This window comes from Gadus macrocephalus, chromosome 9 (genome assembly GCF_031168955.1).
Source record: "Gadus macrocephalus chromosome 9, ASM3116895v1".
NCBI classification, from domain to species: domain Eukaryota; kingdom Metazoa; phylum Chordata; class Actinopteri; order Gadiformes; family Gadidae; genus Gadus; species Gadus macrocephalus.
The window spans coordinates 22,056,921-22,083,994 of NC_082390.1; the positions used below are offsets into that span (position 1 = coordinate 22,056,921).

The 27,074-nt window shown below is 45.4% G+C and overlaps 3 protein-coding genes across 10 annotated transcripts in view; all 3 read left to right on the forward strand.

Annotated features, from left to right (window-relative positions):
- ppfibp1b (PPFIA binding protein 1b) overlaps positions 1–1,877 on the forward strand; it is a 29,634-nt gene extending 27,757 nt beyond the window's left edge. For 6 of the 8 annotated variants that reach the window (XM_060061465.1, XM_060061468.1, XM_060061470.1 and 3 more), the window contains 2 exons: positions 163–1,327; positions 1,810–1,877. In XM_060061465.1, the coding sequence (XP_059917448.1) occupies positions 163–246 (84 nt within the window). In that variant the 3' untranslated portion in view covers positions 247–1,327; positions 1,810–1,877. The remainder of the gene's footprint in view (positions 1–162; positions 1,328–1,809) is intronic. The other 2 variants (XM_060061466.1, XM_060061467.1) reach the window with 2 other exon arrangements.
- A 1,022-nt stretch (positions 1,878–2,899) lies between these two features.
- Positions 2,900–7,451, forward strand: endouc (endonuclease, polyU-specific C). Its single transcript, XM_060061480.1, has 9 exons — positions 2,900–3,044; positions 3,306–3,362; positions 3,446–3,545; positions 3,731–3,842; positions 4,103–4,224; positions 4,852–4,964; positions 5,121–5,271; positions 6,798–7,123; positions 7,304–7,451. Exons 1-8 carry the CDS (start codon positions 3,022–3,024, stop codon positions 7,074–7,076), a joined length of 957 nt encoding a protein of 318 aa, XP_059917463.1. The 5' UTR covers positions 2,900–3,021; the 3' UTR covers positions 7,077–7,123; positions 7,304–7,451.
- Positions 7,452–7,949: 498 nt separating this feature from the next.
- Positions 7,950–27,074, forward strand: part of polr3b (polymerase (RNA) III (DNA directed) polypeptide B) — a 31,574-nt gene continuing 12,449 nt past the window's right edge. Inside the window, exons 1-19 of the mRNA XM_060061481.1 lie at positions 7,950–8,169; positions 8,310–8,342; positions 9,401–9,457; positions 9,535–9,599; positions 9,690–9,765; positions 10,103–10,203; positions 10,314–10,405; positions 10,523–10,640; positions 11,272–11,380; positions 12,091–12,213; positions 12,861–12,977; positions 13,160–13,294; positions 14,463–14,624; positions 15,036–15,236; positions 21,791–21,953; positions 22,646–22,799; positions 23,259–23,333; positions 23,504–23,602; positions 23,856–23,983. Of these exons, the coding sequence (XP_059917464.1) occupies positions 8,098–8,169; positions 8,310–8,342; positions 9,401–9,457; positions 9,535–9,599; positions 9,690–9,765; positions 10,103–10,203; positions 10,314–10,405; positions 10,523–10,640; positions 11,272–11,380; positions 12,091–12,213; positions 12,861–12,977; positions 13,160–13,294; positions 14,463–14,624; positions 15,036–15,236; positions 21,791–21,953; positions 22,646–22,799; positions 23,259–23,333; positions 23,504–23,602; positions 23,856–23,983 (2,080 nt within the window). The 5' untranslated portion in view covers positions 7,950–8,097. The remainder of the gene's footprint in view (positions 8,170–8,309; positions 8,343–9,400; positions 9,458–9,534; positions 9,600–9,689; positions 9,766–10,102; positions 10,204–10,313; positions 10,406–10,522; positions 10,641–11,271; positions 11,381–12,090; positions 12,214–12,860; positions 12,978–13,159; positions 13,295–14,462; positions 14,625–15,035; positions 15,237–21,790; positions 21,954–22,645; positions 22,800–23,258; positions 23,334–23,503; positions 23,603–23,855; positions 23,984–27,074) is intronic.

Below are 27,074 nucleotides of genomic sequence, written 5' to 3' on the forward strand. Positions count from 1 at the left end.
GGTTCTGCTCCAGTGACATCACCATTGTGTAATTTGCAGCACATGTTGATATAAAGTGCCATATTGTGCTGCCCTACTTAACATCGAGTTGGTTCAGGGAGGGCCGGCTGCTTGTGTGTGTGGAGGAATTAGTGGTGTAACGTCTTGCTTCACTACTTCCAGAGCATGCTGAAAGAGGATGAGTTCTTCAAAGAGGAGTCTTACTCGCCCAACCCCAGCGTCACAGACGAGGAATCAACAGCGTGAAGAAGCAGGATCTCACCAACCATGTTTCCTGTTGGCTCTACACCCTAACGCCAGCCTCAAGTATTACAAAATGTTTTTCAGAAAGTCAGTAGTCAATACCACAGATTTCTGGTTGAGTGGAGGAAGCATTTCAGGGTGACACCACTGCTGCTCTGGTGTCCCAGCTGGTTACTGGAGACGTTCTATAAACCCTTTAAATGGATATGTTAGCCTTCCTTATTCCATTGATGACTCAGACAGCAGAATATAATATTTAATATATGTCCTTGTTATCAAAAGAATATCCTTTTTACAATATGAATATGGGAACTGAATATATTCAGATGATATATGCTGTGCTTACTTTACTGTGTTTGGGATTTTTTTAAGAATTGACTGTAAGTTAACTTCAAAACGGCTGCTAGGTTCTTTGTGGGTTTTTTATACCGAATTTGGATAATCAAATTGTAATAAACGTATAATGACTTGTACCCTATTATCATTGCCTTACTTTATCATTCTTCAAATACTTCAAGTCATCGTCCTTTCGCATGCATTTTTGCTCCAAAACATATAAAGGTACGAGTGTAAAGGTCTTAACCGATGTAAGTGGCTTTGGATAAAAGCGTCTGCTAAATAACCTATGTAATTGTAAAGGGTTAGATCAGTCTGTACTCCTATGGGTTAGATCTGTCTGTCTGTAATCCTATGGGTTAAATTAGTCTTTACTCCAATAGGTTAAATCAGTCTGTACTGTACTACTATGGGTTAAATCAGTCTGTACTTCTATGAGATAAATCAGTCTGTTCTCCATGGGTTAAATCAGTCTGTACTCCGTGGGTTAAATCAGTCTGTACTCCATGGGTTAAATCAGTCTACTCTATGGGTTAAATCAGTCTGTACTCTATGGGTTAAATCAGTCTGTACTCTATGGGTTAAATCAGTCTGTACTCCATGGGTTAAATCAGTCTGTACTCCATGGGTTAAATCAGTCTGTACTCTATGGGTTAAATCAGTCTGTACTCTATGGGTTAAATCAGTCTGTACTCCATGGGTTAAATCAGTCTGTACTCCATGGGTTAAATCAGTCTGTACTCTATGGGTTAAAGGCACCCAGTGCAACTTTCGAGGCTTAAAAATAAACATTCAATTTCTAGTCTTTTTTACACGTAGTAAGTTTCAATAACTCCATACCATTACATACCGACATTTAAGCAGCAAAGATGAGACGTCGTTGTGTGGTGAGAACTGATACAAAATCGATAACAACAACAATGCCGCCATTTTCTTTATTTTTTGTAACCTACAATAAATAAAGCAGGCTTCCAGTCAATGGAAAAATGGCTTCTCCCCACCGGCGATTGTTGTTGTTTACGATTTTCTATCAGTTCTCACCACACAACGACGTCTCATCTTTGCTCCTTGAATGTCGATATGTAATGGTATGGAGTTATTGAAACTTACTACGTGTAAAAAAGACTAGAAATTGAATGTTTATTTTTCATTGAATGTTTACATAAAGTTGCACTGGGTGCCTTTAAATCAGTCTGTACTCCATGGGTTAAATCTGTCTGTACTCCTAAGGTTTAAATCAGTCTGTCTGTACTCCTTCCAGTTCTGGTTTCAATAAAGTTTTTTTTTGGTACAGCTTATCTTGTATTCGCGCAAACTTTTTCCACTATAGCCTGAGTGTTCGTATTATTGTATTCATTCCACTCAGGCTGAGGGTCACCACGGAACTGCCCAGGACCCCCCAAGGCCACCATAGGCTCCTTCTGGGACAACATGTGGAACATTCCTGAGAAGTAGGGATGCACCGAATATTCGGCCACCGAACATTTTCGGCCGAAAATGGCCCAAAACATTTTCGGTTTCGGCCGAAGGAGTATAAAGGCCGAACATAATACACCGACATTTTTTATTTAAAAAAATAAATAATAATGTTTTACTCATTTATTTCAAGGTAGGCCTACATTGTTCTTGCTATAAGGTCTGCTGGAATGTTAGAAAACGTTCAGTATTAAATAAATATTTTTTATCAAATTTGTAATTGATTTATTTTATTGAAAAGCAAGACAAAAAAGTTTATAAAGTACATTTAATTGTTTGATTTATGCAATGGTGAAAATTAAAGCAAAATGAATGAAAAACAGTAAAAGCCACATTCGGTTTCGGCTTTCGGCCAACTGTTTCAGTTGGCTATCGGTTTCGGTTTCGGCCAAGAATTTTCATTTCGGTGCATCCCTACTGAGAAGATACGACAACATTTGATGAGGATTAAGTGCAATAACAATATATTTCAAAAACGTAATTTGCATTAATGTAAAGGACAGTAATAAGTAGGCCTAAGTAAGAACTGATAAAGACAAAATAATGAAGGATCAAACTACAAAAAAATACTGAAATATGAATTTGAAGTTAGTGAAAGTCCAGACGTACAAGTAATCGAGGCTATAGAGGAGGGATCGGCCATTAGAACAGGAGTGCAAATATGAGGCCTGAAGAACAGATTTCTCAGATTTTTTGGCCGGAAATGTGCAGGGTCTGAACTGGAGCTCAGACCACTGTAGCCAGAAACTCAATGTTATGACTGATGACACACTCGAAATGAATGTTTTTAATCCAGCCTCTAGTAGCAACAAGTAAACTTGTTGCTTAATCAAGCGACAAGTTTAGCCTTATCTGTAAAGTCCCAGTCAGCTAAATCTTTCATTGTTTACTATTTCGCAAGTTATAAGGTGCGCATGCGCTGTTTGGACCATTCTCGTAGGCATTAGCCAATCTATTGCTCAGCGGATGAACACGATGGCTGGTACGAGGTTGGTCTCCTTTTTATCTTGCATTATTTAGACGTACTTAACGGAATTTACTTAAAAGTTTATTTCGTAATGTATTTAATGCTGGTGGACAAAGCCGCCCAATGCATGTCACTTATGTTAGTGAGATATTGCGTTTTCCCCTATAGGTTAATTAGACTCCTTTGGTCTCTATTTGTGGGTTGAATCCTAAAATGAGGTGTTTTGGTGTTATTATAAATGTATGAACATATATAATGTAACTGACATTATATATCTCAATAGGTTCCTCATAGGTCTCCTACTGCTTGCTGTTTTGGGCAGTGAGTTGGATGCTTCAAGGTATTTCAATCTTTGGAAATGTACAAACAGATTTGTTTCTGGTATATTTGATCATAAGTTCATCAAGTACTTTTCTTTTCTAGACTGACTGTCAACCAGGAGCTGTCCAACCTCTTCAATGAGTTCTGGACTCTGGATGTGAACCGCATGCAGCCTGGAGTAGATTACTCCATTTTAGTGCAGGTTTGGTCCTTTATTTAATTTATTTTGTTATGGAAAAATAGGTTCAAATTTCTTGAACAATTTAATGATCTAAGAGATCATGAAAGAAAAGCAGTACGTGTATGGGTGTGTGAGCTGTATACTAAAAAACGATGACCTTAAGTTAATATGCCCTGCCTGATAGTTGTGTCCCCTGTGTTGTTTAGGGTAAAGCTGGCTATGTCAGTCAGGGCAGTAACGTGGCCCGGGACCGCGCCTCCCAGCCCCTCTTCTCCAACGTCAATGAGACCAAGCTGGGTCTAATACCAACCTTTTCCCGTAAGTGATTGTTGACAAATTCTCAGTAACTTTTGTATCAACGGAAAAAGAGATAAGTTTAGATGGTCCTTTTTATTGACTGATTGCAAAGTCCAGTGTCATCTCAGAAGTACAGGAAAGTAGAAAAATAATAAACGTGTAACAATTTAAATACAGAGAATCTATACACACAATATAATGTATAACTTTAATGGAATGAATAAAAGAAAACAAAACAATGTAAAAGAAAACCAAACAATGGCAGCCATTTTGTGTTGAAGGTTTTCTTACCCTTCTGGACAACTACGAGATGTCTACAGGAGTGGCCGAGCGTATCTCACCAGAGGAGGTTGCCGAGAACAATCTGTTCCTCGACGCCGTCATGGAGACGGAAGTCATGAAGGTAAACAACAGGTCGTCACCCGTCAGTTAGCCCAAAATTTCTCAGACCAGTACATACATGTAGAGAGGTTCTAACGGTGTAGGGTGAAGATAGGGCCAGGGTTAGAGCAGACTCGTAGCGTCTTCCTGTGTGCTGTGATGTGTGCAGAGAGACGCAGGCTGGATATCTAAAACAGCTGTGTGCTCATAGGGAGATGGAATGTGTACTTGGCCTTGGTCTCCGCATTGAGAAAGACCCAGTGAGCGTACTACAATACACACGCACGCACACACGCACACACACACACACACACACACACACACACACACACACACACACACACACACACACACACACACACACACACACACACACACACACACACACACACACACACACACACACACACACACACAGACTACTGGGCTCATCCACAACTACAACAATTTAGTCAACCATTAATAAGCTCCCATGTTACAGTTAGAGATTAATATAATTAATTATTACTAAAGCTTCACTACAGTTTGTTTTATCATATTACTTTTCTAAGGATTGTGATTGTTATTCCTGCCTATATCAAAGCTCTGGCCTGTGTGTTGAAGGGGGCTTTGTAAATAAAGTTGTCTAATATGTGTGAACCTCCCACAGCGGGCCCAGAGATACCTCGTTGGGAAGGGCAAGTCCAGCGCAAATGCTCGGCAGTTTAGAAGCCAGCTCTACCTCATATGGTTCCAGCTCTACCACAGAGAAAGAAATGCAGGGTAAGACGTCAAAGCATAGCCAGTGTGCATCACAACCTTCAATACTTAGGCTCGGCAAGACTTCATATGTAATGCTGCTTCTGCAGCTGTGTTCCTTTAAGAGCTCTCTACGTTGCCTTTGGACTGACTTGGCTCCACTTTTAATGCTCTGAACAGCATGGACTCCTCTGGTTTTGAGCATGTGTTCGTTGGAGAGACCAAGTCTGGGACGGAGATCATCGGCTTCCACAACTGGCTGCAGTTCTACCTGCAGGAGAAGCACGGCCACCTGGACTACAAGGGATACAAGGCCCGGGAGCAGGACATAGTAAGGCCAAGGAGCAGGACATAGTAAGGCCAAGGAGCAGGACAGAGTAAGGCCAAGGAGCAGGACAGAGTAAGGCCAAGGAGCAGGACAGAGTAAGGCCAAGGAGCAGGACATAGTAAGGCCAAGGAGCAGGACAGAGTAAGACCGGAAACGCCGCTGTTGGGGGGACTCTGTACCTTCAATGGGTTTAGTGAGAGTATAATACAGTCATAGATCATATGTATGTAGGTAGTACAACAGTTTGGAAAGGAAACTTTGTAAGAAATATAAAACTGTGGTAAATACAGAAAGAAGTGCTTATTATACAGTATCTTCACAAATTTATCTCCAGGCATAAAAATAGAGTGATTTATAAAGAGTGGGAATGAGTCCAGGTACAGCATCGTCTTAGCCTGGCTCCACCCGCCTAAAGACTTCCACTCAATTTTAATTTCCCTTCAGTACTACGTCTGGGTTTGCTGCATATTCCTGGATTTTCTCTGTCCAAAATTTTGTGCGACCAATCAGCGAATTAAGGGAGTGGCTGAGAATAATGACGTTAAAGTCAGCTCTCGTTGACGGGCATCTTAGTGCACAGTGTTTAGTTTGTTTACAGCCTGCGCAACGTGATTCCCGGCCAAACATTTGCGATTGGTTATGGCAGGTCCAGAGTGGCACTGGGCAGATCCCAGTTATAAACTTCAACAGACAGCCGCCTTCAAGTGAGTTAACGTTAGTCAATTGAGTGGGTCAAGACTCTCTGTGCAAATGAAATGATGTACAAGAGTCTGGTAGGACCAGGCTAGCATCTCTCACTGATTAACAATCAGAACCAGAATCAGAATGACCTTTTATTACATCTTATTGTACACAAGAGTACAATTATTATGCTTGGTTCCTCAACAGCCACATAGCAGCAACAATACAAGATAAAGTAAATAAATAATAAAAATAATTCTAGTGCAAAAATGCTGCACAAATTACAGCAATATGTATTAAACTAATCTGTTGTTGTAGTGTGAGTGGGGTTGGTTTGGGGTGGTGGACTCCTCCAGGTGTTGTTGACGTGTGAGTGGGGTTGGTTTGGGGTGTTGGACTCCTCCAGGTGTTGTTGACGTGTGAGTGGGGTTGGTTTGGGGTGTTGGACTCCTCCAGGTGTTGTTGATGTGTGAGTGGGGTTGGTTTGGGGTGGTGGACTCCTCCAGGTGTTGTTGACGTGTGAGTGGGGTTGGTTTGGGGTGGTGGACTCCTCCAGGTGTTGTTGACGTGTGAGTGGGGTTGGTTTGGGGTGGTGGATTCCTCCAGGTGTTGTTGACGTTTGGGGTGGTGGATTCCTCCAGGTGCCTGACTGCTTGGGGGAAATAACTGTTGGTCATCCTCTGGGTTATGTCCCGAGGCTTTGGTACCATTTCCCAGACGGCCGTAGCTCAAACAGGGCGGCTTCTGGTTCGGGTTGCTGGGGTATGATGAACGAATGGCATGTGCACTGCTTAATAATAATGAGTAATAGTGTTGTAGTAACATTCCCTCTCTTCATTCTCCCCCAGCCTGACCAGGACGACCACGTGCTGAACCTCCAGTTCAGCTGGCACGGCCTGGTGAAGCCTGTGGGCAGCGCCTTCGTGGGGGCCAGCCCTGAGTTCGAGATGGCCCTGTTCACCGTGGTGTTCCTGATGAACACTCAGAGGAGCACCGCCGTGCTGGTCAACATTGATCAGTGCCAGATGGAACTGGTGGTCATCAGGCATGGCCGCTCACTGGGCACCGCCTACCCCCGGCTGCTCAGCAGCAACAGCAGGCACCTGCCCAGGTCCCCCGCCCAATGAGAGGGGCGCCTGCCCGGGTCCCCCGCCCAATGAGAGGGGCGCCTGCCCCGGTCCCCCGCCCAATGAGGGGGTTTCTAGGGGGAGGCAGGGTGATGGGTGGGGGTGTCACCGGATCAGTCCCTAACCCAGTGACATACTGCTGAAGTATGTCACTGGGTTAGCTTCTGTTCATTGTTAAGACCAGTACTGGTGAAGTCTAAACCATTTCAGGATGCCAGCATATGGTTGGTTGTATCTCAGTGCTATCCTGAAGCCTTCATCGTTTAATGACATATACAATGTTTTATGAATGTACTTGTGTATTTCTTTTACATCGGCTCATAAGCTTATTTTATAAATTGTATTCATTGAATTAAAAATATATTTAATCATGGACATTTTCTTTTGCAGTACTCTTTTATTCCATATGCTATAAATATAACAAAAAATATATCAGGTGAAACTTAATATTGTTTCTAATTCAATATGAAAAATATCCTTTATGTTGCTGAGAGGTGATAGTAGATAGATAGTCGTACAGGTGATAGTAGATGGATAGATAGATAGTAGTAGATACTAGAGTTGATAGTAGATAGTAGATATAAAACTGCCCAACCAGGCTCATTCAATCTGCCCCCCCTAATCATCCCCCTGTATAATTGGCTGATTCCTAATTCCCTCACTCCACCTCAAGCCTGTGTGTGGTGAGCGTTCTGGCGCAGATGGTTGCCGTGCTTCACCAAAGTGGGTGCTACACATTAGTGGTGGTTGCTTCTATGATTGTCCAGAAAAGCGCAATATGAATTCAATCTATTATTATTATTATATATATTTTTTTATCATTCTCATTATGATAGTAGTAGAGGTGATTAGCAGAAATGATGACAGCCAGCAGGGGGCGCTACGCACCTTAGTGTAGTTCTAATGCAGCAGGAACAACGATGAAGAAGTAGTTGCTTCCGATTCTCGAATGCATGAAATGCATGTGTTTGAGTATTTATGCAGTTTAACGTAGATAGTAAGTAGGATAGTTGGGGTCAACATGGACCTCCTGGCTGAGGAGTTCGGGGACCTGACCCCCCAGCAGATCGCAGCTCCTGTCAACACTATAGAGGTAAATGAAAGAGGGTTATGCAGAGCTTCACACACCATGCTGTCTAGAGCAATACACTGTCAGATTGTCGGATCATTAACCTAGAGAAAAGCACATGTCCATACCTTCCTATATTGATTCATTCATTTGATAATTTACAGGAAAAATGGAAATTGCTCCCGGCTTTCTTAAAGGTAAGCTCTTTGTTTATGTCCAAGGCATTTCATCTATTATCTATGACTGCTTTGAAAGTGGTATCTGGAATAATCTGGACAACCGCCCAACATGGTGTTTGTGGTGGTACTGTGTACCTGTCTAATGCTGTTATGCAGACGTGCAAACAAAACAACACTTCGGGGAAGCGCGGTCACGCCAGCCACACTTAAAAAGAAAAGCGATTGCGCGTCTACATAGCTTTGTACGGTAAAGCGCGTGATCGCCGAAAGGGATCTTGTATACTCGAATTGCCAAGAAAGTTGTTAAATAAAATAAAAATCCTTCTGTCTTAAAACATTCATTGCTTTAAAGGCCTATTTAATAGAAACAATGAAAATTTCACTTTATGATCCTACGAACACTAGGTATCCTGCTCCGCCTTTTGAAACAACAAAGCTCAGATGCACAGATTTGTAATTTGGCCCCATATGTTGTCATATGGGGCCAGGTTACCTCCCCTTTTTCTGCTTTGCCCGCCCATAGAATTTGGCCCGCGCGCAACCCAATAACGAAAGCTTGCGTAAACCTCCCATTTGGTGAAAAGACTAGACTGCGTCGGGTTCTCTGACGTCTCTGGTAGCTCCCCCCCATCTCCCACCCCTGTCTCCCTGCCCGCTCCCCAACCCTGTCTCCCACCTGTCTCCCACCCCTCTTCCACCCCCCTCCCCCCGTCTCCCCACCACTACACTTCATACGCCTTGTATTTACCGTTGTTTGACACTGTATTGTATTTATTTATCGTGTGTCAGTTGTTTTTCTGGCTATCTATATAATCGTCTGATGAAGAAAAACAATTTCATTTATAATCATTTGTATAAATAATAATATATCAAACCCCTCCCCATTGGTCAAACCACTGGACCAATGGGGAGGTGAGATGACCCTGGGGTTCGAGCCTGACACGGTGGACAAACGGCTGTATCATTATCTGTGGAGGAAACTGGATTATGCCAGTCCAGATACGCCTCTTTTCACGAAGTGTCATAATCGCGCTATGATCGTCTTTACAACATAAACATAATGTGTTCATCTCCAGGTCAAAGGTCTGGTAAAGCAGCACATCGACTCATTCAACTACTTCATCAATGTGGAGGTAACATTCAAATGATAAAAACTCTGTTGGAACTGCGCTTGAATATACAAATTAAAACAAATATGGTTATTTTATAGATCAAGAAAATCATGAAAGCAAACGAGAAGATCACCAGCGATGCTGACCCCATGTGGTACCTCAAGTATGTCTCAGATCCCGTCATTTTACTCTCACCTTTTAACAAACGGTTTGGCCTCAGTGAACTCTATAAGTCACCAACCTTGACTTCCAGGTACCTGAACATATACGTGGGCATGCCGGATGTGGAGGAGAGCTTCAATGTCACCAGGCCCGTCTCTCCCCATGAGGTTAGTGTGGAGCAGCACATCGACAGGTTAGATGTGTGTACTGTAATGTCTGTTAGTATTCTGTAGTGCTGGGAAAGGGTGGTCCGGCCACCAGACCACCTGCTCCCATCCTGCATCCTCACCAATACATCCCAGTGGTTAGGATGTTGGATTCCCAAACAAACGTTTCTAGGTTTTATCCCACCAGTCAGCACTTGCTCATTAATAACATCTAATGCCAATTAAATAAATCACTGAATCTTTAAAAGCCTCTTCTAAAGATACTAGCTACTGAACAGGTAATGAAGTAGTGCGGTCAGCCTTCCTGTGGTGTTGATTCAGTGTGTGTTTGGACCAGTGCCGTCTGCGAGACATGACCTACTCAGCGCCCATCACCGTGGACATCGAGTACACAAGAGGCAGCCAGAGGATCATCCGCAACGCCCTGCCCATCGGAAGGTGCTACTGATCCTCACAGAGCCACCTGTTCACTGAGTTCACTAGTTTGTACACATTTAGTATTTTTGTATTATCGTCATGCTTGTCCTTTCCTGTCTCTATAACCTCAGAATGCCCATCATGCTGCGCAGCTCCAACTGCGTGCTCACAGGGAAATCCCCCATGGAAGTGTCCAAACTAAACGAGTGCCCTTTGGATCCAGGTTCAGTACCGTCTCCCTCCACCGAATACAAAGACATGAAATGGCTGCCCTGCAATATGTCGACATAACTGAAACTGAAGATGTATGAAGTGAGTTTGTGGATGTGTTTGGTGACAGGCGGGTACTTCATCGTGAAAGGGCAGGAGAAGGTGATCCTGATCCAGGAACAGCTCTCCAAGAACCGCATCATCGTGGAGCAGGACAGGAAAGGAGCCGTCGGGGCCTCGGTCACCAGGTGCTGCACATGCTGCTCTTTAACTGGTCTCACACCTGTGGACACTGCTCTCACACCTGGTAACTCTGTTAGATCTCACACCTGGTAACTCTGTTAGATCTCACACCTGTTAACTCTGGTTAGATCTCACACCTGGTAACTCTGGTTAGATCTCACACCTGGTAACTCTGGTTAGATCTCACACCTGGTAACTCTGTTAGATCTCACACCTGGTAACTCTGTTAGATCTCACACCTGGTAACTCTGTTAGATCTCTCACCTGGTAACTCTGTTAGATCTCACACCTGGTAACTCTGTTAGATCTCACACCTGGTAACTCTGTTAGATCTCACACCTGGTAACTCTGGTTAGATCTCACACCTGGTCACTCTGGTTAGATCTCACACCTGGTAACTCTGGTTACACTCAGCATTTAGAATTAGGAATGATTCAATATTGGGATCAAAGAATTAGTAGAGTAGGTCCCCCAATACAAAACTTGGAAGCCAACAGCAAAATCAATTGCTATTTTGATATTTCCTTATAACTAAAGATGGGTAATGAGCGCATGTATATTCCTTCAATTGAGTATTTCTGGATTTTTTTTACCTTTTTACTTACATTTTATTTGAATGATAAACTCTCCTTTCAGCTCAACCCATGAGAAGAAGAGTAGGACGAATATGGTTGTGAAGAAAGGCAGATTCTACCTGAGACATAACACTCTCTCCGAGGACGCGCCCATCGCCATTATATTCAAGGTAATGATAACATTCTCCAATTGGCCAAGACACGGACACGGTGCTGTACCTTGCTTTGTACGCTAGGGGGCGCTGTGAGACCATAACAGGATGAGTAAGAAAGTAAGCTTTTTCTTTATATATTTCTTAAAAAAAGAACCTTCTCTTCTTGTAGTCTCAGTTAAATTTGTGTCCAGCAAGTTTTTATCATTACCTCTAGTTCCTATGTTTTGTTCCTTCTTCGTAGACCTGTTTAAATCCCCTGTGTAGTCAAACACACTGTTGAATCGGTATCCACCACACCACATTCCCATAAGCAAATATCAGAGATGTAATGATAAGTTAACCGGCTCACCAGTGCCTCTGACATTATGTTCCCCAAACCAACCCCAACGGCCAGTTTACCTGTTGGTATTGCAATATATACTTTTCTGAACTTAATTATCTTCATTCTTACGGTCATAAATTATATTTTTTCAGATAAACATGTATTGTATGACATAGTCTTTATACTTCGTTTTCTTGCTGTGGTTAACTGTCGCTCTGTGTTTTAACTGTCGCTCTGTGTTCTAACTGTCGCTCTGTGTTTTAACTGTCGCTCTGTGTTTTAACTGTTGCTCTGTGTTTTAACTGTCGCTCTGTGTTCTAACTGTCGCTCTGTGTTCTAACTGTCGCTCTGTGTTATAACTATCGTCCTGTGTTTTAACTGTCGCCCTGTGTTTTGGGGGAAGGCCATGGGTGTGGAGAGTGACCAGGAGATTGTTCAGATGATTGGAACAGAGGAACACGTGGTGGCCAACTTCTCCCCCAGCCTGGAGGAGTGTCAGAAGGCCGAGATCTTCACCCAGACTCAGGTACTTACCTGTCTTGGCTTCCCTGAATCCTGGTCAGCGTGTTGTAGGCAGACTTCTAAAGAATATGCTGACGCGGGACCTGTGACCACGCAGACTACAGAGAACAACACGCCGATCCCAGAGTGAAATACTTTGATTTAATTTACTTTGTATCTTCAATTTCTATGGATTTGAGAAATGTCTGCCTAAAAATCCACCACATCCACAACGTGCTAAATGACTTTCCGCTCAGTAATTGTTCGAGGTTGTGGTGCTCCATTGCTCAAGTAATGCAATCAATTAATCAAAGAATGCATTGCACCTTTTCTAAGTTTTGATTCCGAGTGATTGTGTTTGAATATATAATAGACAGAGCACAGGGTGGGTGGTCTCTGTGGAAGTCTTCAGCCTGCTTAACCTTTGACCTACATTTCTAAATCAGTCACATATTCAGATAGGCACTGACTCGGGTGGAAAAGCGTGTTCAGGATGTCTGGTTTCTATTGTGTATGTTGGTCTTTGAACATAAACGCCCATCAGTGTGTAACATTTTAAATCCATCATTTTGTTTCTTGGGGTATTTTTTGCACGATGTCTTTCTACTGGCTGATTCTTTAGTTCTTATTATCTGTGGTCTGCTCTGTGTGATGCCCACCCCCTGTGTCCAGGCCTTGAAGTACCTGGGCAACAAGGTGAGGCGACAGAGGATGTGGGGCGGACCCAAGAAAACCAAGATGGAGGAGGCTAGGGAGCTACTGGCCCAGCTCATCCTCACGCACGTACCAGTAAGTCTTCCTCATCTTCCTCCCACCTTGTGCCTTCGTTAGGCAATTGCAAATAATTAGCATGCACACCTGTTATTATTTTATATTATATTGCTGTGTATGAGGTTCTTTGACTGGTGTTTAAATAACTTCTTTAATATTTTGTATTGATGTATGTTGTTGGTGTTTGTCCACTCATCTAGGTGAAGGAGTTTAACTTCCGGGCGAAGTGTGTGTACCTGGCGGTGATGGTGCGCCGGGTCATCCTGGCTCAGGGGGAGCACAAGGTGGATGACAGGGATTACTATGGAAACAAGCGTCTGGAGCTGGCTGGGCAGGTACCAGAATAATGCGCCTTCTTATTAGAGTTCATAGCGGAGTACTTTGTAATTAAAGGAGCTGGATGGTGTCCCACCAGGATGCTCATATTTATATCAAGTGGCTATTTATTCAAATCAGAATTATTTTGAGAGAGGGCCGCATTCCAAACTTCCATTCAGTCTGATCTGTGAGACAAACCAGCTTAACAACGCGCTGCCAGACACTGAGCAGAGGCCTGATCCAAGAGGGAGCCAAGAGGACGCAGGCTGCAGCCCGCCTCATCTCTCACCTGCATCTCCTCTCCTTTTAATAAGATGCTCATCATCCCCACCCTCGGCTTTTGTGTCTGCCTGTTTTGTTTAGGTCCCCCCCAGCCCCCGCTTGGTCGGACGTGGAAATATGCTCCATCACATAGGGCCCAGTGCCGGGATGCATGGGGGACACACATTGTTCTTCCTTCCAGTGGCGTGACAATGGAATGGCAGTCTTGACTGGAGCGATTGAGCTAATCCTGTAGCTCAGCTCTGATAATGTAATTACTGCTGTCTTGAGGCCTTTAATCCCCCCCCCCCCTTCCTTTACACAGACCAGGTTGGGGGGGTGAGAGGGAGGGGGAGGACAGGGGAGAAAACTGAGCCCACTTTTTTTTCGACTGTGGGCTTACACACTCGCGACGCAACAACAGCAAAGCTCCGCGCTCTCCAATTAACAGTTCTCTGACATTCAACTAATTGGCTCGGCAGCGCTACTGAAGCTTAATTTCTTTATTAATTTGAGCCTGTTTGTTTTGGATTTATGCTAATGCACAGGTGGGTGGGGGTTATGCCAGAGGTTGTCTCCTGTGGGGGGGGGGGGGGGGGGGGGGGGTGGTATCTGGGCGTAGGGCCAGGTCAGACTTATCAGAGAGCTGGCAACACTGGGTTATTAAATCTGACAGTCAGCACCGTCTCTCTGCTGATAAGGGAGCACACACACACACACACACACACACACACACACACACACACACACACACACACACACACACACACACACACACACACACACACACACACACACACACACACACACACGTGTGTGTGTGTTGACGACTCCATCACACAGGGCTCAGTTCAGTGTGTTGATGTCCTCCGTTGTGTGTTGGTTGAGTTTGTGCTTCCTCCTCTCCTCCCTCCCCCCCCCTAGCTGCTCTCTCTGCTGTTTGAAGACCTGTTTAAGAAGTTCAACTCAGAGCTGAAGAAGATCGCCGACCAGATCATCCCCAAGCAGAGGGCAGCTCAGTTTGACGTGGTGAAGCACATGAGGCAGGACCAGATCACCAACGGCATGGTCAACGCCATCTCCACCGTAAGTCTGCAGGGCGCCTGGGGAACCTGGGGCTGAACGCCGTCTCCACCGTGGGTCCGCAGGGCGCCTGGGGAACTGGGGTCTGAACGCCGTCTCCACCGTAAGTCCGCAGGGCGCCTGGGGAACCTGGGAATGAACGCCTTCTCCACCGTGGGTCCGCAGGGCGCCGGGGGTACTGAACACCCCTCACTAAGTATGAAACGGCTTGTTTGGGCTCAAACTTGCGACATGATGGAAAAAATTATGTTTTTGACGGTGAAATTGGTTTTGCAGAAATGAACAGTGTGAGAATAATACGGGGTATTTCTAACATGCAGGCATGTAACCCTATTCTAGTTGTACCCCAAAATGCAGTCATTAACCCTAAAAATGCATGATATCACCCCTTTTAAGCCCTGACCTCCTTCACAGGGGAACTGGTCCCTGAAGAGGTTCAAGATGGACCGTCAGGGCGTAACCCAGGTGCTGTCCCGCCTCTCCTTCATCTCCGCCCTGGGCATGATGACCCGCATCTCCTCCCAGTTCGAGAAGACCCGCAAGGTCAGCGGGCCGCGCTCCCTGCAGCCGTCCCAGTGGGGGATGCTGTGCCCATCAGACACGCCCGAGGGAGAGGTGAGTGCATCACCAGAGGTCTCTCTCCACGCACCTCTGCAACACTTTCAGCACATGGGGGGGGGGGGGTCCAACTTTACCACTTTGTTGGTGTATCAGTCACACAATAAACTGGAGCCGAAAGAGGTTTTATATCAACCCTCTCCAATCAACACTCCAATAATTGTTCGGTTTGGGATTTAAAACTGGGCAAGCCCTACATTACACTACTATTAACACTGTTCTAGGTGAGATTTAACCCCTACATTATACTACTATTAACACTGTTCTAGGTGAGATTTAACCCCTACATTATACTACTATTAACACTGTTCTAGCTGAGATTTAACCCCTACATTATACTACTATTAACACTGTTCTAGCTGAGATTTAAACCCTACATTATACTACTATTAAAACTGTTCTAGGTGAGATTTAACCCCTACATTTTACTACTATTAACACTGTTCTAGGTGAGATTTAACCAAGAGTTACGTATGTAACGACGGTTCTATGAATTCTGGATGACCGGCAGAGGCAGTGCTTAGCACTGGATGTTATCCATCGCTCATGCGTAGGTCGAGTATTTAATATCTAATATCTATATTTAATATATAACAAAGTCACACGTGACCGTCGATGACGTCGGGCCGCACGTCTATATAAGCCCACGTCACTCTCCAAGATGTCCCTTCAGAATCTTCTCGCAAGATTCCGAGTGACAGAGAAATCTGGCGGTCATCCAGAATTCATAGAACCGGAGTTGCATACGTAACTCTTGTTCTATTTCATTCTTACTGACCGCCAGAGGCAGTGCTTAACACTGGATGACTTTTACCAACGTAGCCACGAGGAATCCTGTACCCACCTATTAGGAAGGGCCTGAGGGTTCCTGAAAAACTACTGCAGCCACTGCGTGGTGAGCAGCTACATTGACGCTGTAAAATCGGGCAAAGGTGCACGCTGACGCCCAGGAGGCCGCTGAACAAATCTCAATTAGAGGCACTCGTCGTAATGCTGCCCAGGAGGTGGAGACACTCCTGGCGGAATGGCCTCTGATGTTAAGAGGCAAAGGCAGTCAAGGAAAACGGGTCCAGACCCAAGTACCAGAGGTAGGTCCTATGAGGGAACCTTGACAGCCCGTGGGGGGTTCCTCCGCTGGGCTCCTTTTAAGAAATCGGGTCACCAATGAATGAGACCCAACCACCCCCCCATGGCTATCAACCTTAATGTGCCTGGATGAAATGGCAGCCACATAGACCCTTAAAGTGGAAGCAGATAGCTTCCTCTCCAGTAAGGACTGCAAAAAACGCAGTATAATTGGCACTGAGGAACACTCCGGTACCTCTCTCTGAGCCTCAAAACACTTTGCAAATATCTTCCACCTGTTAGCATAGCAAGTGCCCTGGTGGAGGGAGCTTTTGAGTCTATGATGGTTTGAACTACCTGGTCACATTCCATTATAAGTGGATCAGGCCCCTCAAGGGCCAAACCCATAGCTGCAGGCACTCTGGTCTGGGGTGCCAGATTAGGCCCCCCAGCTGTGAGAGCAGGTCCCGCCTCTTCGGCAGGCACCATGGACCTCCATCCAGCAGCCTTTACATTACTGGAAGCCAAGGTCTCCCTGGCCAGTTAGGGGCAACCAGCAGGAGTCTGTGGTTCCCCTTCGGAGCTCTGTCTAGAGTTAACCTTATCAGTGGAAATGGAGGGAAGGCATCAAGGACCTGACGTGGCAATGGCTGTGCAAGGGCATCCTGTCCCATCGGACTCGTCTCTGACAGAGAGAACCAGAGGGGGGTAATGTGTTGAAGCAGACTGAAGCAAACAGGTCCTCCTCTGCTGTGCCATATTTGCTCCATATTGCCTCTACTACCTCTGGGTGGATTTGGCGCTCCCCCGACGGAGGTCTCTGGCGTGAAAAAGTCTGCCCCCGTGTTCTGTGGCCCTGGAACGTGCATAGCCCTGAGGCTGGAAAAGTAAGGGAGACCCCATACAAGACGTTGCTGTTCAACCTGTAATGACTGAGCCGACCTTGTGCCCCCTTGGTGGTTCACATTGTAGACAGCTGACTTGTTGTCGCATCGTACCAGAACATGTCTGCCCCTCAAATATGGCAGGAATTCGCGGAGTGCTAAATAAATAGCACGGAGCTCGAGCACATTTATGTGCTGTGTCCTGGGCTGCGCACTCCAGAGCCCTCTCATCGCCCTGTGCTGCCACACTGCCCCCCAGCCAGAGAGCGAAGCATCGGTCACCACCACCACCACTCCAAGCTGTGTGACAACACGCGGAAGGAGCAGGAGAAGACCTTCCGCCTGACCTTCGACTGATCCAACGTAACTAACCGGCGTCGGCGCGGGTTTGATTTTGGTTTTGTTTTTTTCACCACGCGTGAGGGGATCGAACTAGGGCTGGGGGTAAACGATTAGTTATTAAACGATTAATCGGGCGATTATTTCATCGATTAGTCGACTAATCTAATGACTAATTGGATGGTTATCTATTTCTGTTGCTCGATTAATAAAATAATGTACCTCAAATAAATACCAAAAATTCTTAATAATATACTTTATTTAACAACAGTTTTGCACAGCAAAAAACCTTCTGCTTTACACAAAATAAAATAAATAAAATAGTTTCACTGTTATACAAAATGAAAGGCCAGCCGTGCTCAAATCTGCCAGTGTGAGTGTGGCCAGTCTGGCCAGGCCAGGCCAATTTGGCCACTTGGGAGAGGTGTGCTGCTACGGTACGGGCCGCTACGGTACAGATGCTAATGAGCCGACACGCGCAGTCGCGCACACGCACGGCTACGCAACCTGAGCTGGATGACGTATAATCCATGCGACGACCACGGACATAATAAAGGCGACGAGCCTTCTTTCCCATTAAACGGTAAACATGAATCCAAATAAGCAACAGACTCAGCAAAGTGCGAACTGTGTTCTCTGTGTTGTTGTCCATTGTCCACGAAAATCGTCGACGGAGAAATTTGACGTCGACGAATTTTTGACGTCGACGCGTCGCTACAACTCTAGATCGAACCCAGTGTGACACCTTTGGCAAGATATGACCTGCGTCTCCTGGGTTGTAATGCCAGGAGGTATTGACTGGACACCCTGACTTTCCTGGATCCGTGCAACCTCGGATCTAAGTGGAGGCCATTGGTCCAAACTTGGAACGGCCGCAAGTGGAGGAGGCCCAGTGGGACTATTGACGTTACTGATGTCAGCATTCCCAACAGCCTGAGAAAAAGGCTGTACCTTACCATCCTGTCCTCCCGAAAATGCAGGAGGATCTGGAGTATGGCCTCTACCCGCCGCGGAGACGGGAAGGCAAGCATTTAGACGGAGTCCAGGGTTATGCCAAGGAACAGTACCTATTGGCTGGGTATTGGACTACTTTTGCCATAGTTGACTGGAAGACCCAACCTTTCCACATGGCCTAGGAGGGCTGTGGTGTCCTGCTCTGCCTGTTCCTGGGTTGGTGCGCAAATAAGCCAATCGTCCAGATAAGAGAGGATTTGCATTCCGGTGGCTTGCATTGGTGCGAGCGCTGCCCGCATGCACCTTGTGAAGATCCGTGGGGCTAGGGATAACCCAAATGGGAGGACCCTTTACTGGTAGGCCCGCCCTTCGAATGCGATGCGCAGGTATGGCCTGTGATGTGGTGCTATCGGGATGTGAAAATATGCATTCTTTAAATCTATTGATGTGAACCAGCTTTGCCGTGCAACGGCCTGGAGCACTTCCGCTGTCTTTAGCATGTGAAAGGGCAATACTTTAAGAAAACTGCCCTCGTAAGTCCAGTATAGGGTGAAACCCACCCTCTTTTTTTGGAACTAAAAAATACACTGAGTAAAACCCAACTTGCTGTGTCTGAGGATCTACGATCTCGATGGCCTTCTTCTCCAGGAGGGTGGATACCTCCTGGCTGAGGGCCTGTCGCCTTGTGGGATCGCTGAATGTAGTCATTCTGATTCCCTTGAAAACTGGGGGCCGGCGTCTGAATTGGAGATCGTACCCCCGGGAAAGCGTGGTCACCACCCAAGGGTCTGTAGTGCAACTTCCCCAGCAGATGAGGTGCTGCTGGGCCAAGTGCCCTGAGCCCGGCCCTGAGCCGTCAGTACCTGCCCCCACGTCCTCTTGTGGGCCTGGGGCACAGACCCCTCTGTGCCTGGCCTTATGGGAGCCCGACGGGGTTGATAGGGTCGCTCAGGAGCTGGTGAGGTCCTGGGATAACCACTAGGACGCGCTGGCGAAAGAGGACGATTGGTGCCATAACCTTGTGGAGGCTGCTTTCTCGGTAGGGATGTAGCTCCCCGAAGGCTACCAAACTGCTGGTTAGTCTGGATGCCACGATTCAAGGCCTGTTGTGCTGCTGGGCCAAACAGCTCTCTTGGAACTACGGGGAGAGTGCAGAGGGTTCTGCGGCATGGCTCTGATAATGGGGACTGGGCCAGCCATACCTGGCGGCGAGCCCGCGTAAGGGACGACATCAGCCTACCAAGCACTCTGGTCATGAAGGCAAACGCTTGCAAAGAAGTGTCACTTGGACTGAATCATCCACTGAAGTATCTGCACTGGATGATTGCAAGGACCGAGACAGGGCCAGTATCAAATGGGACAAGGAGTTCCCGATACGTGCCGCTGTGTCATAGCACTTTGTTAATAGGTCATTAGTGATGCGACAATGTGGCATGGGACAGCGAGCATTCGACCTCAACACCTCCTCTGGTGCCACAATGAGGGAGGCAATGGTCGGCTCTACGGCTGGCATTTGGTCAAGTCCATGCTTGCTGGCATTCTGCATTGAAGCCAAGGACCTGCTGTCACTGGTGTGATGAGATAGAGATCTCAGGTCTGGCCAGCATCTGTGGAGCTCCTCAATATATGGCTGGGAGGGAGGAAAAAGTATCTTGTGGCGGGACACGCCTAAAGAATGCACTAGCTGGAGCGTTTGCTGCTGGAGCCTTTTCGTTTAGACGGTGACAGCGTTTATGGGGCTGAAAAACGCAAAAATCTGAAACCGCCCTCAAGAGTGGGAAAACTTGAATACGCTCCGTTTACGTCACATACATGCGCCAGTACAGGGAAATAAACAAACGTGTTGGATTATTTCCATGCGTCGGACCTTCAAGCTGCTCTGGCAGCTCTAATAAACTTACAGGAGTCTTTCCATGAAACGTAGAGGATATGTACAGATAGTTTTACTGAACAGAGAAGGATCTGTAATTACACGCAGCGGTAGCCTTGTTTTGGTTTTCGCGGCGCAGATAAGAGAAGAAGGAAGATTCTACGCATGCCCTCAGACATGGCGGTGTTGTGTGATAGTGTATCACAGCACCACCTTGCCGCCTCGCATGTATACTAGGGATGTGTCGGTCGCGACTGATTCGTTACAACAAACGAATCCCGAACGTGAACGACAAGAACTGGTTCCCCAAAACAAGAAGAACTGGTTTGATTCTTTTTTTTAAACATAAACCAAAAATATGGTCACGTAAATAATCGAATATGCGCGCTTTCTGTCTGACGTATCTTGGGTCATACCATTCGACGTGGGGCCACTCATATATCCCCCTACATTTTTTCGAAAATAGACTTGACCTCCATCTGTTTATTGGATAAACGCATTTCCCAATCCCAGGAGTCTTTGCTCCATTCTACATCAATTTAAGAACAAACAAAGAAATTAAACTGCAGTTCGTATTTTTTATTTATGACTATGCAAGTTCTGTAATGCCTGAACAATGAAGAATTAGAGAGAGTAAGCAAGTGGCATAAATATTGGTGGGACATTCGGTTATACTATATAGCAGGCATCTCCAAACGGCGGGCCGCGGTCTTGACGGTCCTATCCGGACCCATGACCAATTAAAAAATATATATATATATTTTTTTTTCATTACTTTTTTTTTTAAGACGTAATCTGAGTAACGAACGAATCAAAACGACCGATTCAAATAAACGAATCGTTATAGTGAACTGAACTGAAAGAACTAGTTCCCGGAAAATAATCATTTTGCCCATCCCTAATGTATACCCAATCGAGTTCCACACACTTTTGCGTCACTGTTTGCACGCAGATTTCCTCCCAAAAATGCTTGTCTAAACGCGGAATAAAGTAAAGACGCAACGACACTTTTGTGAGTTGGGAAGGTAGAGGGCAGAAAAAAACTGACGTGCCGCCCCCCCTTTCTACTCCCTCCCTTAATTTCTCCACAATTGAGGAGAGTTGTGGTGAATCTATGTTAGTGCTGTGTGCGTGCATGTGATTGACATGAAAGATGGATGCCCTGAACCAATGGGAGGAGAGGTCCCCTGATAGGTCAGACGCTCCTCTGTGCTCTTCAGAGACGCGTGTTTCCGTCTTAACTTCCAGATGTTGTTTCCTCTTTGGCTTTGGACACACAAAATATAGAATGCCTTTGAACCAGTCTTATTTGTAGAATTGATAGCATTTTTTTGATATTGTATACCTTTTGTCTCGAACTAAGCTTTGATACATTGAGTATTTTTTAAATGATGTAGGCCTACTGTCCTTGTAACCTGGTTGGTTTGTGTGTTCCCCAGGCCTGTGGTCTGGTGAAGAACCTGGCACTGATGACCCACATCACCACTGACATGGAGGACGGACCCATCATCAAGCTGGCCATGAACCTGGGCGTGGAGGACGTCAACCTGCTGTGTGGAGAGGAGCTCTCCTACCCCTCCGTCTTCCTCGTCTTCCTCAACGGTAGGGAGGAGAGGTGATGGCCAAACCTAACCCACCAGATCTGGAGAAGAGCTTCCATCTCCAGGGACCGTGAAGGAAGGTCTTCTGCTGTCCTGGGTCCCAAATGGACATTTTTGTCGTGATATTTGGTTTTCCCCTTAATGAACATTAATTATTTAGTTTAAGGTTGTTGAAACCTTCCCCCCATTTCATTATGATTCAACGGTGTCCTAAGTGCATAGAAGGCCCGTAAACAAAGAGGAAGGCTTTTCTTCTTTGGTTCTTTCTATTAAAGGACGACTTGAAAAGGAGCTACTAATCCATCCTGTTTGAAACCTAATGGCTAATACCATGAAGGGAGGCAAGGCTGGCCAATAAGTCATTAATCGTGTGCCACCGGTTGATATTATTGTTGTGACACAACTTGGCCCATTAATTACAGCGTGTTGTCATTAGGTCCTTTTTTGCTTGTTTACGATAACTGTCAAATTATAATAGCTGTCGTTTAATTAGCTGCCTGCTGCTGCTGCTCAAGACCACGGGGGTCTTTGTGTTCAGGCATATATGCGCCATAGGACCACACACTCTATAACTGTGTGTGTGTGTGTGTGTGTGTGTGTGTGTGTGTGTGTGTGTGTGTGTGTGTGTGTGTGTGTGTGTGTGTGTGTGTGTGTGTGTGTGTGTGTGTGTGTGTGTGTGTGTGTGTGTCCCAGGTAACATCCTGGGGGTGATCAGAGACCACCAGAAGCTGGTCAGCACCTTCAGGCTGATGCGTCGAGCTGGCTTCATCACAGAGTTCGTCTCCATCTCAACCAACCTGACGGACCGCTGTGTGTACATCTCCTCAGACGGGGGGCGCCTGTGTCGGTAGGAGAACTCCATCATGTTCTGTAATGTGGGGTGTATTGTAGGTGTGCATCACGCTTCATCATGTCTGCATGTAATTGTTTAAATGTGTTTGTAATGTTTAAATTTGGTTTTGCATTTACATTAACATTGCCACTACTGATATTGTTTGAATCTTGAATATGGAGAATATATATTTTAATTTCTCTACGGCTTCTGTGCTTTCTGTTCTGACTCCACAAGTTGCATGCAGCATGAATAATCATATCGTATGTAGACATCGTAAGACATAGAAATAAATGTGTACACTGTTTTGTGCTCACAGGATTATGAAACAAATATACCTTAATTAAATTAATTGTTCCCTTTTACAATATTATTGACATGTTTATCATCCACAGTTTTGTGAAATTGTAAATGAGACCAACCTGACCTCAGGCCTTGATAGATGATCCGTTGACCTCTGACCAATGTCGTTAGGCCCTATATCATCGTGAAGAAAGGTCAGCCGATGGTGAAGAACCGACACATCGATGAGCTTTCTCAGGGCTACAGGTACAACACCTCACAACACGTTACTGTGACAACATAACCTTGTCCTTGTCTCCCTGTCCTGTGTTGTCATTGAGGTGGTGTATTGTTGATTGATGTATCCCATCTCTCCTGTCCTGTGTTATCATGGAGACGATGTATTGTTGATTGACTTATCACTCCTGTCTTGTCAGAACCTTTGAGGACTTCCTTCACGAGAGTTTGGTGGAGTATCTGGACGTGAACGAGGAGAACGACTGTCAGATAGCTCTCTATGAGCACATGATCACCAAGTGAGTATCCTGACCACCAAAGTCGTAATGAATGAATCATTGCTGGGTTTATTAGGCTGAAGTGATGCTTCCCTAGGACCGGTTGCTTTCTCGATCTTTCTTCTGAAGGGTAGGATGACAGCAGGCCAGTGGTATTTGATGTGTAGATGCTGAAACATACTACAGGTTTCCGTGGTGGACGACGGGGAGGATGTGTGAGGTCTCTGCTCTCACCGTGCTGTGCGTGTCTTCTCTTGTCGTTATGTTTATGCAGAGAGACAACACACCTGGAGATCGAGCCCTTCACGCTGCTTGGAGTATGTGCTGGTCTCATCCCCTACCCCCACCATAACCAGTCCCCTAGGAACACATACCAGTGTGCTATGGGCAAGCAGGCCATGGGTAAGTCTTAGTCCATCATAAGCCACTGTGGATAGATCGATTTCAAAAATAGAATCCTTTCTCACATGACAAAAAGTTGGCTACTATATATATTAGTGCTGTCAGTTTAACGGCGTTAACGCAAACCAATTTTAACGGTGTTAATTATTTTATCGCGCGATTAACGCTCTTTTGGTCTTGGCAAACATTGTAGTTTTTTCACCTGCTGTCTAGCAACAACTAGTCACATTAGAAAAAACACAACACCATACCGGATCTACACCGGAAAAAACTAAACAAGCACGCCTCACAAACTTGTTGGGACAAGCAAGCATACGGAGCGGGTGAAAAAAACACACACACACACACACTTAAAAATGTGTTTTTGTGTGTCGCTCTGTTAAAGCCTGCACGAGAGTTCAATGTTGTCATTAGCTGTCGCGTCTTTCTGACCAATCGCAATTCAAGGCCCACCTGGGCTGTACCACTTCAGGAGGGGCCGCTCAGTTACTCCCCTCTAGACAAAATCGACTTGGTTGCGAAGTTGACAGTTAGTGAGTGTAGCGTCTGTTGAGTGAGTGAAAGGATGCGGGCGCACAGCTCAGGCTGACGGACGGCGCTGCAAGGAACTTCTATAAACGCATTATTGTTATCCCGCAGTAATGAGCCCGGCAGCCCCGAAACGTTAACGGCCCACCGGGAATACTCCCGACTCTCCCGATTACCACTCCGCCACCGTGTGTGTGTGTGGGTGGGCGTTATTCTATTGCCTGGTAATGTGTATAAGGCTTACGTACGGTAGGAACATTTATACTGGTGTTGTGTAAATAATAAATGTTATAGTATTTCCCATCTTTGCTGAGCAAGATATTTGTTCGATAGTTCAGTTATTGAAACTAGGGATGCACCGAAATGAAAATTCTTGGCCGAAACCGAAGCCGAATATAGCCTACTGAAACAGTTGGCCGAAAGCCGAAACCGAATGTGGCTTTTACTGTTTTTCATTCATTTTGCTTTAATTTTTCACCATTGCATAAATCAAACAATTAAATGCACTTATAAACTTTTTTGTCTTGCTTTTCAAGAAAAGAAAATCAATTACAAATTTGATAAAAAATATTTATTTAATACTGAAGAATTTAAGAACAATGTACCTTTAAATATATATAATATTTCAAAAATAAAAATGTTCGATGTATTATGTTCGGCCTTTATACTCCTTCGGCCGAAACCTGTTCGGTGGCCGAATATTCGGTGCATCCCTAATTGAAACAAATGAAAGCCTGGGCTATTGAAGTTTTACGGTAGGCCTACGTGTCATGCACCTACACGATGTCAAGTGGACCGGGTTGTGGTTTTTAAAGTGAGGGAGAAAGGACTGCGCGCTTGGTTGCCATTGGCCTGCTTGCACTGTTAATGGTGTATGGTGGCATAACTATGTGAGACTCAAGTTGTTTCAGGGTGTTTTGGTGAACTACAAAATAGCAGGGAGGGATAATTATGTGAATTGATACAAATCCACTAATGGCAGCATTTTACTTTGAAAGCTGGTGGGCAGCATGTCTTGGAATACAAGGACGGAAGGAAAGGATGCAAAGCCAATTAGTCAAATCAGGCCTACTCTTGACTTGTAAAACTAAATAATAAAATCTGGGCTATCATTGGGCCTATTTTACCCCTCAATGACTGAAGCTATTGGTTGTAATTTGGCTATGGTTATTTTCAGATACAATTGTTTTAAGAAAAATGAAGACACAAGAGCAAAAGTGATGCCATGTAAAATGCATCATGCTTTCATTCACTGACATCCTTTCCACAATATCAAACAGAACGGTCAGAGTAACAATCAATTAAAAGAGCAACAAGAACATTATTTCACAACTATTTACATGGGTTGTAAGCCTAACATTGTTTGAGGCAAATGTGGCTGTTAATAGGTATTTCAGAATGTTGGTCATGGTGTTAAGAGCCAATTAAGATTGAGGGACTTCATTTAGAGATCAAGTCAATCCTCCTTGCAGGCAGCCCTGCCCGGCCGCGGCCTCCGCAGCCCGGCCGCAGGCAACCGAAACGTTGTTGCGTTCGTCAATATAAGCGAACAGAGTCGCACTGTACCGCAATGACCAGTAGCGCACCGCTCGGTGGAAACCCGCATCCTCTCACTCACTCAACAGACGCTGCACTCACTAACTGTCAACCCGACTGAGCGGGTTCGTTGGTTGTCGTAGCCTAGACTTGAGGGGATAACCCCTCCCTCCGGGCTGCTCCACAGCCAGGGCTCCTGCTTATTGGTTCATAGCGCAGCCAGGGTTCAAGCCTATTCGTGAACAGACGTAGGTGGGATCCAGATTCCTGAGCTAGTCACACCCACTCAGAGGAGGTCTTTCCTCCTCTATCCCATTGAGCCCCATGTTATTCACCGGCCGCCAACACTTTAGGGGAAATGAATGGGAGTCAATGGAGGCTGATGGAGGAACGTCCTCCCTGAAGTAATTGTCAATAGGCGATAGGTGCTAATGTCCCTCTACCCAGGGAAACGAACATTACATAAACAAAGGCATTAAAGTAGTCATATTTAAGGGCATTAATTCATAACAGTGGTCTGGACAATCTACATTTTTTATTCTCAACAATGTTAAGGAGGATCTTCCTCACTGGAGTATCTTCCACAGAGATATATTTAAGCAATAGATCATGCCAGGCTGTGGTATGTGCTCATTATACCACTGTTAAGGGGCGTTGTCCGGCCCCGACGCGCAGCGGAGGGCCGGCGACCCCCTTCACAGTGGTATAATGAGCACATGCCACTGACTGAAGTGATCTATTGCTTTTATACAACGGTTACTGTTATGGCGAAACGAAAGTCATAGACACACTACATTTAAAAAGAAACCAAGGAAGTCAAAGTAGCCGTTTTATTAAAGACTACCAAAAAGTAGTCCCTCCTGGCTGCCGCTATGCATCGACGGTCGCTATGCAACACACTTTAGCGTCCCTCCGAGAGAAGGCTCCGATAGAGCGGTTCGCCGGCAATTTATCCTATGGAGCAGTTCACTCGCCGATTTTCGACTTCAGTGAACTGTGCTATTGCTTTTATACAACTGTTAAAATT

What these genes read in the sequence shown, in the direction of transcription:
- endouc (XM_060061480.1), top strand. Translation starts at nt 3,022, where the DNA reads ATGAACACGATGGCTGGTACGAG. An exon ending in AGTGAGTTGGATGCTTCAAG is followed by an intron (nt 3,363 to 3,445) that starts GTATTTCAATCT and finishes TTTCTTTTCTAG; the next exon opens with ACTGACTGTCAACCAGGAGC. An exon ending in ATTACTCCATTTTAGTGCAG is followed by an intron (nt 3,546 to 3,730) that starts GTTTGGTCCTTT and finishes TGTGTTGTTTAG; the next exon opens with GGTAAAGCTGGCTATGTCAG.